Raw genomic sequence first — 14,231 nt, 5'->3', positions numbered from 1 at the left:
AGCCCATGCGACTTTCTCAGACATCTTCTCCGAGAGAACTGAATGTCCCCACGAACTGTCGTCTGCTCTGTCCAGTCATGCTGTGTATTAATGTGTTTGTTTCTTTTTTCTCCCCTGGCATTTCCGTAAGTGCAGTCCTGAGTCCTGCCTCCTGCTGCTCTGGGTCTGACTTCCCAGGAGCCGGGAATTACATAACCCGCTGACTGTGACAGACGTGGAAACTTCCCTTGCAGAGATAACGGGGCCAAAGGGAGAGAGGGGAGAGAAACCTCTGCCTGGTACCCACAGTGTAGAGTTAAATGTCAGAGATCTTAGGGGTTTCAAAGACGTTCTCCCTCCGGCGCACTCAGCTCCTCATGACAGGGCCCAGGCTCCACCCGTGTCCCTGACCAGCCCTTCCCCTGTCTTCCTTCAGAAACAGACACAAACCGAGAGGCAGAAAATCGTGTGGGAATTCCAGCAGCTGCGGCAGTTCCTGGAGGAACAAGAGCGACTCCTCCTGGCCCGGCTGGAGAAGCTGGAGGAGGAGATCGTGAGGACCCAGAATGACAGTGTCCGTGAACTCTCCGCGCAGATTTCCCGTCTCAGTGAGCTGATGGGTGAGATGGAGGGGAAGTGTCAGAAGCCAGCGAGTGAATTCCTGCAGGTGAGGCCGGGGGAGAGATATCCCAGCTCCCCAGCCAGGGGAGGGAGGCTCCTGAATCGTAAGCTGCAGGGTCCAGCAGTGGGAGGTCTCGGTGTGACTCAGGGTGTGCATTGCTGAGAAGCGAGTGACTCCTGTGCTTTGCAGAGTGACGGACACAGAGATACGAGAGATGGCAGAGTCCCATTAGCTCAGGGAATCCCTGGCCCTGGGGCACGGGCAGGGCCTCTGTTCCCCTTGTTTGCCAAATCCCTTCTCCCGTCTCTCCTGTGTGTCCATTGGATCTGAGATTCTTCTCTCTCTCTGTCTCTCTCTGCTTTAGGATATCCGAAGCACCTTGAGCAGGTACGTGCCTCTGTCACGCCCCTGCACGCATCTCAGCGTTGGGAAAGCGCGGGGGGCTGAGGGTAGCACCGAACCTCCCCGGGGCTCCGCAGCGAAATGTCTGCAGAGGGTCACAAATCTCTCTCATCAACTTCATCCTCCCCCTTGCACAGCAGACGCTGGAGTTCTCCCCTGTCTGGCAAAGTCCGACCTCAAGTATTTCCTAGAGATGTCACCTCCCCGGGGCACCGGCTGCCTCAGGGCTGCGGGGATGGACTATGGGCCAGTCGCTGCTGGGCCCTGTCACCATTCAGCCCAGGGCTGCTGTGCTCCTGAGCCTGTCCCACCTGAGGGCTGTTTGGAGACACGTGTGGAATGAGCTGGGGAGGGGGGAGTTGGTGTCTCAGTCTAGTTCCTAGTGGGAAGATTTGTACAGCACTTCCCCTGGGAACCACCTGTCCCTCAGAGCCTGGAGGCCAAGGAGTGAATGGGCCACGGAGACGCAATTCCCCCTTTTGTCCCCGGAGCTGGTCTCTCCAGGCCGTAGTTCTAGAACATTAACAGGACTTTCAAGGGGAATGTTGCAGGGCCCTGGGCTGTGCTGCATCTTCTCTCAGGCTGGGAGATGCCAAGGAATTCTAACTCCCGGCCCATTCGAGCAGCGACTCCCTAACCAGTCACTAAATGAAACATAATGGCTACGTCTACACGTGCACGCTACATCGAAATAGCTTATTTTGTTGTAGCGACATCGAAATAAGCTATTTCGATGCATAGCGTCTACACGTCCTCCAGGGCTGGGAACGTCGACGTTGGGCAGCACCACATCGAAATAGGCTCTGCGAGGGAACATCTACACGCCAAAGTAGCACACATCGAAATAAGGGTGCCAGGAACAACTGCAGACGGGGTCACAGGGCGGACTCAACAGCAAGCCGCTCCCTTAAAGGGCCCCTCCCAGACACAGTTGCACTAAACAGCACAAGATCCACAGAACCGACAACTGGTTGCAGACCCTGTGCATGCAGCATGGATCCCCAGCTGCAGCAGCAGCAGCCAGAAGCCCTGGGCTAAGGGCTGCTGCACACGGTGACCATAGAGCCCCGCAGGGGCTGGAGAGAGAGTGTCTCTCAACCCCTCAGCTGATGGCTGCCATGGAGGACCCCGCTATTTCAATGTTGCGGGACGCGGATCGTCTACATGTGCCCTACTTCGACGTTCAACTTCGAAGTAGGGCGCTATTCCCATCCCCTCGTGGGGTTAGCGACTTCGACGTCTCGCTGCCTAACGTCGATTTCAACGTTGAAATAGCGCCCAACACGTGTAGCCGTGATGGGCGCTATTTCAAAGTTGGTGCTGCTACTTCGAAGTAGACGCGGCTAATCAGGTACAATTGTTTGTGTGCAGGTGTGAGCAGAGGACGTTCCAGCAGCCGAAGGAGATTTCTCTTGAACTGAAAAACCAACTCCATGATTTCTCCCAGAAAACTTCTGCTCTAGTGGAGACTCTAAGAAAGTTCAAAGGTACTGAAAAGAGGATCTAGGAGAGGAAACCAGGATAAGCTTCAGAGAACGTGGGAGGAGTATGACTTCAGTTGGCTCATAATTAGATGATGGGTCTATGTAATGGTTGGGTGAGAATACCACAGGCTTGAGAGCCAAGTCACTCAGGTTGATTATTTCATCCCCTTATTTGTACCAAACCATGCCTTGCCAGGACCATTGGTATTAAAGTAAGAAATGACTCCCAGGTCTTATGGCCCAGAAGGCACCTTTGTGATCATCTATTCTGACATGCTGCATGTTGCAGGCCACAGGGCCTCACCCACCTATTCCCGTAACTGACCCCTAAACGCTGAATTTCTTAAGTCCTCAAGGTACAGAGGGAAATGACTCCCCCTTCCCATGAGGCCTCTGACTGGGGAAAATTGTTTCCTAACCCTAAATATGTTGGCAGTTGGATGCTGGGTATTTTACATGATCCATTGACAGACACTTGGCAGAGAATTCTCTGTAGCTCAAAGCTCTCCATGTCTAACGTCCCCTCACCAGCCTTTGAGCCTACTAGCTGCTAGCCACAGTGCGCTGAAAGAAGAGCTCACCAGTTACCCTCCCCTGGAACATAAACAGGTCACCCAAAGCTCTGATTCTCCCTTCCTATATCAAATATATTCTATACATCCAGATTATATATTTACCAGCAGATGTATCAGGTCCTTAGCTGAAGTTTGGAGTATTTTTAAATTCAAAGGAAAATATGCATGCTTTATTTAAATGATGGGGCTCAGTGAAGGGACCGGGGGGGTGTAGGAGTCAGGGCAGGAGGTTGATTACACGGGGCTAGGTTTGTGAGGGACTGTGACCAGGGAGTAGGGGTAAGGAGTTTATTGTCCCTCCCCTTGGTGTCCCTCCCCTTCCATGTTCTGGAAAACGATGGGATTTCAGACACTTTCCACTTTCCAGGCACAACCAAACCCTGACCATGGCTTAAGTTACGGTAAGTGGAACCTGCATACCAAAGTTCATGGTCATCGTTTTCATGGTATAAGAGGAGTTCTTGATGTTAGCAAACCTTTGGATAGGGTCTCCTACAGTATTCTTGCCAGCAAGTCAAAAAAGTCTGACTTGGATAAATGAACTGTATGGTGAAGAGAAAGCTGGCTATATTGCCAGGCTTAACAGTTGTGACCAGTGGCTCACTGTCTGGTGGCTGGTTTCAAGTGGAGGATCCCAAGGGTTGGTTCTGGGGCTGGTTTTGTGCCACATCTTTATTAATGACCTGGATGAGGGGATGGATTGCACCCTCAGCAAGTATGCAGATAGCACTAAGGTAGGAGGAGAGGTAGATACATTGGAGGGTAGGGTTCAGGTCCAAAGAGATCTAGATATATTGGAGGACTGGGCCAAAAGAAATCTGATGAAGTTCAACAAGGAGAAGTGCAGAGTCCTGCACTTGGGACAGGAAGAATCCCAAGCACAGTTATAGGCTGGGGACCGACTGGCTAAGCAGCAGTACAGCAGAAAAGGACCTTGGGAGTACAGTGGATGAGAGGCTGGATATGAGCCACCAGTGTGCCCTTGTAGCCAAGAAGGCTAAGGGCATATCGGGGTGCATTAGGAGGAGCATTTCCAGCAGATCTAGAGAAGTTACTATGTCCTCTATTCAGCACTGTTGAGGCCACATCTGGAGTGTTGCATCCAAGTCTCGGGTCTCCATTACAGGAAAGATTTGGACACGTGGGGGAAAGTCCATTGGAGGACACCAAAAACAATTGGGGGCTGGAGCACATGATATGAGGAGAGACAGAGGGGTTTGGGCTTGTTTAGTCTGCAGAAAAGAGGAAAGCCGGGTGGATCTCAGAGCAGCCTTCAGCTACCTGAAGGTTCCCCAGCCAGAGGGACGAATGCGGCAAACTGTACTTCCCCTTGGCTCCCTCACAGAGGGGAACGGCCAGCAATTTTCCATGTGCATGTGGGGAGGGGAGAGTCAGTCCCCCCATCCTCCTGGTCTTCCAAATGGCCACCTGGAGGGTCACAGGCTCAGGCCTGGGGCAATCCCGCGTGGGAAGATCGTAACCCCAGCCAGCCCCTTTAACTTTCCTAGGGATTCTGCCTCTTGTCTACCCGGTTTTATGAGACGCAGTCCCATTCCAGGCACAGCCCATTTTCCTGCCGAAACCAAAACCATTCCTTGCTTTAAGCTCTGATAAGAGGCAGCTGGGGCCAAGGGGGACTGATGTCTTAGCGGTTAGAGTGTTGGCCTTATACACGCAGGGCTCATCTGCCCTGACCCCCTCCTTCCAAGGGGGCATGCAAACAAGCCCGATGGGAGAATAGGAGTGAGGTGGCGCACTGCATATGCAGCACCTCATTAGCATAATTCCTGCCGCGCGTACTTCAAAGTTGCTAATGTTTTGGGAGTGAAAAAAACTTCCGAGTTACTGCTTGCTGCCATGGTCACAGGCACGCAACTCGGGCTGGCTTCAGATCTGCCTTAGCCTGCACCAAACTCTGAACAGTGGAGTCACAAAGGGGAACACGGAGATATATATGTATATGCATGCGCCTGAAATCTCTTCCTTTCCCTCCCCAGACACCCTGCCGTCTGCACTGGAGATACAAAGAGAGGAACCCCTTGGGGCATTCGCACTGGATAAGTTTGAAGGTGTGGATTGTCTTTAAATTATGAGAAAACTCCACTGAAACCGTCTTCCCGAGATAGGAGCTAAAGTTACCAGCCAAGCAGACAGCAGTGATGACACACACCATTCTAAAACTAAGCTCTTGAACAGTGAGGAGGCCATAGTCTCTGGCCCCGGAGAGAGCTGTGGGGACAGGCCTGAGGCCCGGGTAATACCACTTCTCTCCAGCCGTGGAAAGAGGTGTGGGAGGTCAGGGACTGTGGCTGCACCATTTTTCCACCGGCCTGGCAAGAGGCGTGGTGCTGGGGCCCCGGAACACTTCCCTGGCCCCGGAGAGAGCTGCAGGTGGGGGGAAAGTGGTTTTGCTGCTTGTCCATGACCTTGGCAAGAGCTACAGGGGTGGGGTCAGTTCCAGGCCATTTTCCCCACCCCAGCCTGGAACTTGAGCAGGATTCGTAGCCCTAATATCTCTGTGTTAACTGCAGGGAGGGTCATTGTGGGAGTGCAGCAGGGGGTCCACCATGCAGCTCTGTGGCCAAGCACTGGGGTGGGAGATGGCTCGGCAGGGGGAACTTACCTCTCTGGAGTCCACATGCCCCATGTGCTCCCGCCGCAGCTGCCCCCAGAGGGCACCCTGCAGTATGGCTGTTCCCCACGCACACAACTCCCCAGTGGTGAGTCTGAAGTATGTTGTTCCTCTTCGCAGTGCTCCTCCTTTCCCATATTCTGAAAACACCGGGGGGATTCCAGGCACTTCCCCCTTCCCAGGCACAACCAAACCCTGACCTGGGTCTCAGCTGGGGTCAGAGGAAGCAGCATACTAATGCTTGCGTTTGTGGTGCTTACGGTTTAAGAGAAGGTCTTGAACGCACAGACTGGCAGAAGCACGGACAGACAAACACGCCCTAACATATATATAGATATTTTCCATTCACCTTTCACTGTTGTCGAGATCAGCTATCTTACATCATTCACACAATACCCAGGCATGAAATTGGCAGGGCTTTTACTCTCTGTGGTCTTGTCATGTTGTGAGACTGTCTTCTAAGCTGTTGAGGATAATCAGTGATTGCATATAAGTCATTTTGTCAGTTTTCTCGGCACAGGGTTCTGGACTCTCCAAGCAACTTCTTGACAGCACATTTTCGTGTCTGTTGTCTGTAAGCAACATGGGGGGGGGGGTGTCAAAACATCTTTGTCCCACAGAGCAAGCTAGGAACCAATCATGTCATTAAGAAGGTCACTTCCATTCGGTCACAAGGCCCATGGAGGGTGAAGCCCTGTCGTCCTGCTCTTTGTAGAGATGCTGGGTAAACAGACCCCCCTGGCTCACAGCTAGCGCGAGGATTTCATTTACAACTTGTCTGCCCTGGGATGGGTGTGAGGCCACAGGGATGTTGGCTGTGTTGCAAGGGGGGAAGGTAGCAGCTACTTTTAGGCATCAAGAATAAGGGGCCACCTTACAGGAGTGTAAAGGGTTTATTGATTGTGTGAATGCTGGGAGGGCAAAAGGGCACTGGAGTGAGGGTCTGCTTGATGGTCAGCCCCTGCCACCACGTCCCTCTCTCTTTTATGGCTCACTGCCCTGTCCTCCTCTGGCGCCCACGTGCCATGGCAGTCCTGCCATTTCACGCCTTTAGCTGACACTTGTCATTTTGCGCCCATTGGTTGCCACAGACTTTTTGCGGGTTTTCTGTTTTCCCACAAGCTTCCTTCTGCACACACTCAGGGAGGGGCAAAGGAGGTTACAGGTGGCATTTAACAGTGTATAAGGCATCTCATGGCCTAGAAGACAGTCCAGAGAGAGTCCATGTAAAAGCATAAAAATAATTTTCATTTTTAACCCTTTTACTGCTTCTACTCTTCCTTCGCCCCCGAGAGGCTCCACTTCTGGGAGATGCCTGACTGAGAGAGGAAACGGAGGAAGGTTTCAGACATTTTGATATTAAATACTGGAATTTATCTTGCTCTGTTTCTCGGTTATAATTTAAACACAATCCTGTGATGTCGGGGGGGGGGCAATTATATCTATATCTACATCAGTATACACACACACACACACACACACACACACTCACAAATTAAACAGGCATTCATCATCATCATCATCATCATCATCATCAAACAGCCACCAGGGGATACTTGGCCATGGGCGTATGATACTCCTTCGCTATTTCCTTCCACCTTTCCCTGTCCGGTGCAGAGCGGCTTAGTTTCTGTAGACGAGCTCCGCACCAATCTACTACATCATCTATCCATTCTCTGTGGGGTCTGCCTCTCCTATTCGAGCCATCCATTATGCCCAATACCAGGGTCGTGACTTTGTGCTCATTGTTCATTTGGCAAATATGCCCAAATAGCTGCAACTTGTATAACCTTCTGCAATAGGTTCTCTTTCAGATGTACCGTCCTATATAAATTCCTCACTGGTGATGTTCTGCATCCATCCTATCCTCAGGATCTTGCTATAACAACTCCTGTCCAACGCCAGTATCCTTCTCTTCGAACCATTCATTATCACCCGTGTGTCACATCCGTACAACACACTGCTGAATACACATGTTTTCAGGATGCTCAGCTTCATTCCTAAGCTAATCACTTTGCTTTTCCAGATCTTATCTGTCACCTTCAAACTCGCTCTTGCTTTCGCTATTCTAGTCGCTGTTTCCTTCTGACAGTCTAGATCATACGTTATGTTGCTCCCCAGATATGTGAACTTCTCTACATTTTCTAGTTCAATGCCATCCACGCTGATCTTCCTTCCTATTTTCTTGTCTCCAAATACCGTTGTTTTTGTTTTATCGATGTTCATAATCAGTCCATACTGCTTCCTTTCTTCGTTTAACACCCACACCGTTTTCGCTAGCTTCTCCTCCTCTTCCTCAATGATAACTATATCATTCATGAACCTCAAGTTGTTAATTCTTTTCCTGTGCACAGATATCCCTTCTACCTCTTCCTTAACCTTGTCTCGTACCTCTACTGATTCTAAGCCAACTTCCCAACTCTGCACATTCTCACCTCTGCCTCCGCATTGTCATTGATAGCATTCAACAACCGTATCAGTTGGCTATCCACTCTGTATGACTCCAGCACCGCCCCAGTCACTTTCTGATCTAGACCGTCAAATGCCTTCTCAAAATCAACAAAGCAATTGTAGACGTTCTTGTTCTTTTGCTGAGTTTTCTCCTCTATCCATCTTAGTGCCAATGCCTGCTGGATGGTAGTTCTGTCTTTCCTGAACCCCACTTGCCCACCCAGTAGATTGCTCAGGTCTTTAAGTGAAATAAGTTTTTTTCCTGCTTGGAAAATAAAAGGAAAAGGATACGTGAAGAGCCTGGCCTCCATGTCATCACTGTCTTCCTCCTGTGGCTGCTGCCAGTGGTCACCGTGCAGTGTGGCTGTTCCCTGAGCCCACTGCCCCCAAAGGTGAATCTGAAGTGTATCATCCCTCTTCTCAGTCCCCTCGCCTTCCATGTTCTGGGAAACCCTGGAATTTCAGGCTCTTCTCCCTGTCCAGGCACATCCAAACCCTGACCGTGGTTTAAGTTGGAGGAAGAGGAAGCTGCACGCCAAATTGCATGGTCATAGCTCTTACACTTTAAAAGGAGTTCTTGACCAAATTTAGCACCGACAGACAGACAGACAGACACGCACAGGAAAATATATAGTAGATTGAACCACTTAGGTCTGGCACTCTCGGGACCTGACTGGTGCCAGACGAGAGAATTTGCTGGGCCATGGGAGGTGAATAATGTCTAGCAGCATTACCAAGACTTCCACAGCTTGCTGGGCTCTTAGAAGACATTTAGGTGTAAATTACAGCTAAAGAACAGCCCAGAACGCGGACAGGCAGGGCTGGCGGCTGGAAACAAACTTTCTAGGACCACAGGAAATTTGGGCGCGCCCATGAGAAGTGGTCGTCCGGCTCACCGCAATCACACTGAATTGCAGATGCTCCTAGACGAGAATGCTAGACTGCAGAGGAGCAACACGTATGCATGCGTCTGTCTGACACCTCAGCTCTCTTATCCTTTCCCTCTCCAGGCGCTCTGCAATCTGCGCTGGAGCCACGAAGAGGGAAACCCCTGGAAACATTCACAGTGGGTGAGTTTGCACCTGGAGATTACCTTTCAGTTACGAGGCAATCCCAGTGAAAACATCTGCCTGGGATGATGAGGTTACCAGCCAGACCGCCAGCACGCAGCTCTAAAACTAGGGGGGGGAGCTTTCCCAGGGCCCCACCGCTACCGTGGCCAGTGGAGGGGACGTGCCCCCTCTGCACTGGGGCAGCGCTGTGCCGGTGCCGGCGGGGAAGCAGCCAATAGCAGCTCTGGCTTCTAGATAGAGGGAGGCAGACCTGGCTTCCCCATGCTGCCTCTGCCGTGAATTGTGGCCCACACTCCTATTAACCAACGGCAGCTGCGGGGAGGTGGGGGGGCGGTGATATCTGTGGGCTGCACAGTCCCATCCCCCCACTGTTGCCCCCCGCCACAAGCTTGGCCTGCCTCCCACTTCTGGGACACGGCAAAGTGCCCCAGGACAGGCAGACACCAGGCAGTCTGCTTGAGCACCACTGCCCAGGTAAGTCTCAGCCCCTCGGCTTGCCCTCTGCTCCCCTGGATCCTGCAGCCACCGTCTACTCCCCAAACTCTTCCTCTTCCTGTGCCCCACCACCTTTCCCAGCCCAGGGCCCCCATTTAGACCTGAGCCCCCATTATGGGCCCTCACCCCAACCCCTCGGCCCCACCTCCGCCGCATACTGTTCGTGTGTGGAATGGATTTTACTCTGTGATACATGACAAAAAGGGATTCTGCACATGGCCATAAAAATTAGAGGCAGCACTGGCCATGGCACCCCCATATTTACAAGTGGGATGCCAGACGCCCCCCCAACATGGGCACAGGGGGCCACATTGCCTCTCCAAACTCCAAGCCTTGGGGTGGCAGGGAGCTCCCCCATTAAGCACATCCAGGTTGAAGAGGGAGGGGGTGGAGGAGAGATGGAAGGATGAGTCAGTGTAAAGCTGGGCCTCTGGTACTCTGCTCCCTGGCCCAGGCGCATGGGGCCATTCCCACAGAGAAGCAACTCCAGCTGCCTGAACCCTTGCCAAGCTCTGCACTGGCCCCTGCAGCCACTGAATGGCAGAGACAGAAATAGCCTCCCTGCGCTGCTTTTGCTGGCCCAGGGGTGAAGGTGATTTTTATCACTATTCCTACTGCTGCGTGCAGTCAGGTGCTGCCACCGGCGCGGTGCTCTGGCATCTGTTCTGCTCCCTTCAGCACTGGTAACCATCCCGCGGCATGCACGAGCCCTCTCTCTCCGGATGCTGTGCAGGCTCTGCAGTTAGCCACCACTGCAGACTTCTCAGTGCCCCCAGTAAGCACAAGTCAGCTAAGGTGCGAAGGCACCGGAACCAGGCTTATTGTCAAATGACACGCAGGCTCTAGCACCCTGGGCTTCTAGACCAGACATCAACAGTTTACACTGGTACATACGTATGTCCTGGCAATAGACTCAGCTCAGTTAGCAGCCAGGCGCTTCTGCCATCCCCTCTGCTGGACCAAGACAGCCCCTCTGGGATACGCTTTTATACACAGATACAAATAAGTTATGCATCAAGGTGCAACCTTTTAACATATTAGGTTGACGCCCCCAACATACCTAGTTACCTCCCATTACCTTGTACGTGGTGGTTCGATCAAAACAACACTATCCACCATGCGGTCATCCTGGCTCTGTGCTGAACATGAATCTCTGGGGAGCGTATTGGCCGCACACTGTTTCTGCCTGGAGATGTGCTGTTACCATCCTCCTGGAACGTTTACGTGCGTGGTCGGTGCCTCGTCCCTCCTAGGTATGTGTATTCCTGCAGCATCAGCAGCCCTGTCCTTGCCACGCTTCTCTGAGCAGGACCTGCCTTTTGCTCACCGCTTAGCTTTGCTTTATATCAGCAAAGCATTGGTTGTTGTTCAGGCCTTAGGCCTCAGACCAGCCTCCATTGTCAGGCCCCACTGTGCTGCTTTCTGTAGAGACATTGAGTAAACAGACCCCCACAGTTCACAGCAAGAGCCCCAGGATGTCACACAACCCTGAACATCCCATTAGTGTCAAAGGGTCTAAAGTGGGTAAAGTTACTTTCATGCAAAATGTCTTTGCGCAGCATGGGCCTCGGCACGACCAGGCAGGAAGGGGATGAGACAAGTGGATGGGAGGGGAGGACAGGGGAAAAGTAGATCTCCCTGGCTGGGCCTGCTAGTCCATCCTGGGGTGGGCATGAGATGTGATGGCTGTTGGGTCCTTTGCTGGGAGATAGGAAAGAGGAAGTGGAAGGGGTCAGATCTTTTGATAGCTATCAGAGAGGGGGCCGTGTTAGTCTGTATCTTCGAGAACAACAAGAAGTCCTGTGGCACCTTATAGACTCACAGATATTTTGGAGCATGAGCTTTTGTGGGCGAAGACCCACTTCGTCAGATGCATGAGTTGGCGGGGGGTTGGTTTCAGAGGCGTATTTAAAGAGTGGGGTCCCAGTAAAAGGCAGGGCCAGAGATGACAAGGTCTATTCAGTCGGGGTGGAAAAGGCGCATTATCTCAGAGGTGTCAGGCGGCAGAACAAGGAGCAATGGGCTGAAGGTGAAGGGGGGGAGGTGTAGGTTAGATATTAAGAAAAACTACTTCCCCAGGCAGGTGGTGAAGCACTGGAATGCGTTGCCTAGAGAGGTGGTGGATTCTCCATCCCTTGAGGTTTTTAAGTCCCGGCTGGACAAGGTCCTGGCTGGGATGACTTAGTCGGGGGTTGATCCTGCTTGAAGCAGGGGGCTGGACTAGATGACCTCCTGAGGTCCCTTCCAGCCCTGGGATTTTGTGATTCTGTGATATGTATGAAGATCTTTTGATATGTACATTTAAATACCTGGATGTCTGTGATGGAGTGGGGGTGGGGGGGTTGTGAGAGCACCAACTTGAGGCTGGATGTGTGAGACAGGCACAGCAGCTCCCAGCGGCTAAGGATGACCCTGAGGCTATAACCTAGGCTGGCAGGTAACACCTCTGGCTGAAACACAGAGCAGGGAGGAGCCGAGCTGGGTTTGAATCGGAGGCAGCAGTTAGAAGGGGGCAGAGGGAGCTGGAGGGCAGCCAGCCTGGCAACGGGGTAGAGCTACACCCCAGAGGGGCACCCCTCGGGCTCCTCTCCCCAGGACGGGTTGGAGTGACTGTCTCTGCAGGCTGCACTGACCCCTCTGTGCTGAGCTGGGCCTCTGTCGCCTCATAAACTTCCTCTGCTACCTGCTGAGCGAGAGTCACTCCTGCCGGAGGCCGGGGGGCAGAGCTTGGGGACCCCTGAACCCCGTCACAGTGTCTCTCTGTCGTAATGAAAGCACATTTCTGAGGTCAGTGTGGGCTGTTCTACATAGGAAAGCCTAAAATTTCGTCTCTTTTCCTCCGCCAGTCATGCTGCCTGCACTGGAGACAAGGACAGGGGGACCCCTAGGACCATACACACTGGGTAAGGTTGTGGGTGGGGATCTCCGAATTACGAGACTATTCTGCTGAAAACATCTTCAGGAGATTGCAGCTCACCCGCCAAACTGACGGTGACCGTGATGCACCTGGCTCTCAAAACCAACACATTGAACAGCGAGGGGAGCCCAGGCTGAACTCACACAAACACTCCCGACCCCAGGTTTGGTGCTGAGTTCCTGCCCACGCTGAGTTCCTGCACAGAAAACCTCTCCCTAAGTGACACCGCACAGAGCTCTCGGCCCTGCGGGCGGACCCCGCCCTCGGCTTTACGCTGGTGCAGGCGTCTCCCCATTGCTCCCCTCCCACCTCCGGCCTTTCCTCTGGGCAGGGCTGGGCTCCTCCTTGGAGATGCTCTGCTCGGGGGTCTGGCAGCTCCTTTCCTCTCTCCAGGCCGGGGATGGGGCTGCCTCACCCAATGCCACCTCCTACTTTCTGGTGCTGAGTAGCTCTTCCCCAGCGCTAAGCTGCCTTGGTTCCCTGGCTTGGGCGTGGAGGCTGCGTTAGGGGAGAGAGTTCCTCCTGAGAGGGTTAAAACTGGGACCTGCCTCCTCTGCTCCCTCCGCAGTAAAAGCCTCTGACACCGTCCCGGCTGTACCTCTGCCGCTGGGAATGGAGCAGCCCCGTAGGGGGAGCTGGGAGCTGAAGTGTCTGCACGCAAATGAGAAACTAATGAATTAGGTCCTATCACACAGACTGAGACCCTGCAGTGACAGCTCTGCTCATCTCTAAGTGCCCAGCCCAGGGGCAGCTGGGACACAGGGAGATTTAAGGTGTGTTGGGGGGAGGGGAGCTCTGCCAATGGTCACTGAGTTGGACCATCTGCCGGGGCTCCCAGAGTCTCTAGTCCCTCCCCAGGGAGAGGTGGGGGCAGGAGGGGAAAGATCCTGAGCCCCAGGCCAGGCCCAGCCGATCCTTTCACCCTGTCCCTGACCCGTCCCTGCCTGTGAGTGACTCTCCCCAGCCCTGGGCTGAGATCTCAGAGCTGTCGGGCACAGCCTGGGGGAAGGAGATTCCCTGAGTCACTCTCCAGCTGGGCCCGATTCTGTCACTGACCCATCAAACCCTCCCCCAGGGCTGAGCTCTGCCCCTCACGCTCTGATTCTCTCTCCCCTGCAGCCCGTGTGACTCTGGATCCAGACACGGCTCATCCCCAACTCGTCCTGTCTGAGGGTGGGAAAAGCGTGAGACGGGCAGACACGTGGCAGCGACGGCCCGACAACCCGGCGAGATTCAGCACAGCCCTGTGTGTGCTGGGCTGTGAGGGGTTCACTTCGGGGAGACATTACTGGGATGTGGAGGTGTGGGGTGGGGAACGCTGGGCTGTGGGGGTGGCCAGAGAGTCTGTGAGGAGGAAGGGCCGGATCAGCCTTAGCTGTAACGTGGGAATCTGGGCTGTGCAGCGGTGGGTGGGTCAGTTCCAGGCTCTCACCTCCTTTATGACCCCTCTGCCCCGGAGCTTGGTCCCCAGCAAGATTCGGGTGTGTCTGGACTGCGGCCAGGGGCAGGTGACATTTATGAATGCTATTGACAAGGTCCCGATCTTCACTTTCCCGCCAGGTTCCATCCCCCGAGAGAGAATCCGGCCCTGGCTCTGGGTG

The 14,231-nt window shown here is 53.4% G+C and overlaps 1 protein-coding gene across 1 annotated transcript in view; it reads left to right on the top strand.

Annotated features, from left to right (window-relative positions):
* LOC142024616 (uncharacterized) overlaps positions 1-14,231 on the top strand; it is a 72,517-nt gene that overhangs the window by 4,480 nt on the left and 53,806 nt on the right. The window contains 7 exon segments of the mRNA XM_075016753.1: positions 416-646; positions 966-988; positions 2,375-2,490; positions 5,060-5,131; positions 9,156-9,215; positions 12,560-12,616; positions 13,750-14,229. Of these exon segments, the coding sequence (XP_074872854.1) occupies positions 416-646; positions 966-988; positions 2,375-2,490; positions 5,060-5,131; positions 9,156-9,215; positions 12,560-12,616; positions 13,750-14,229 (1,039 nt within the window).

Source organism: Carettochelys insculpta, chromosome 22, assembly GCF_033958435.1.
Source record: "Carettochelys insculpta isolate YL-2023 chromosome 22, ASM3395843v1, whole genome shotgun sequence".
In the NCBI taxonomy this organism is placed as follows: domain Eukaryota; kingdom Metazoa; phylum Chordata; order Testudines; family Carettochelyidae; genus Carettochelys; species Carettochelys insculpta.
Note: the sequence above shows the minus strand (reverse complement) of the source record. Positions and strands in the feature narration are given on the sequence as shown.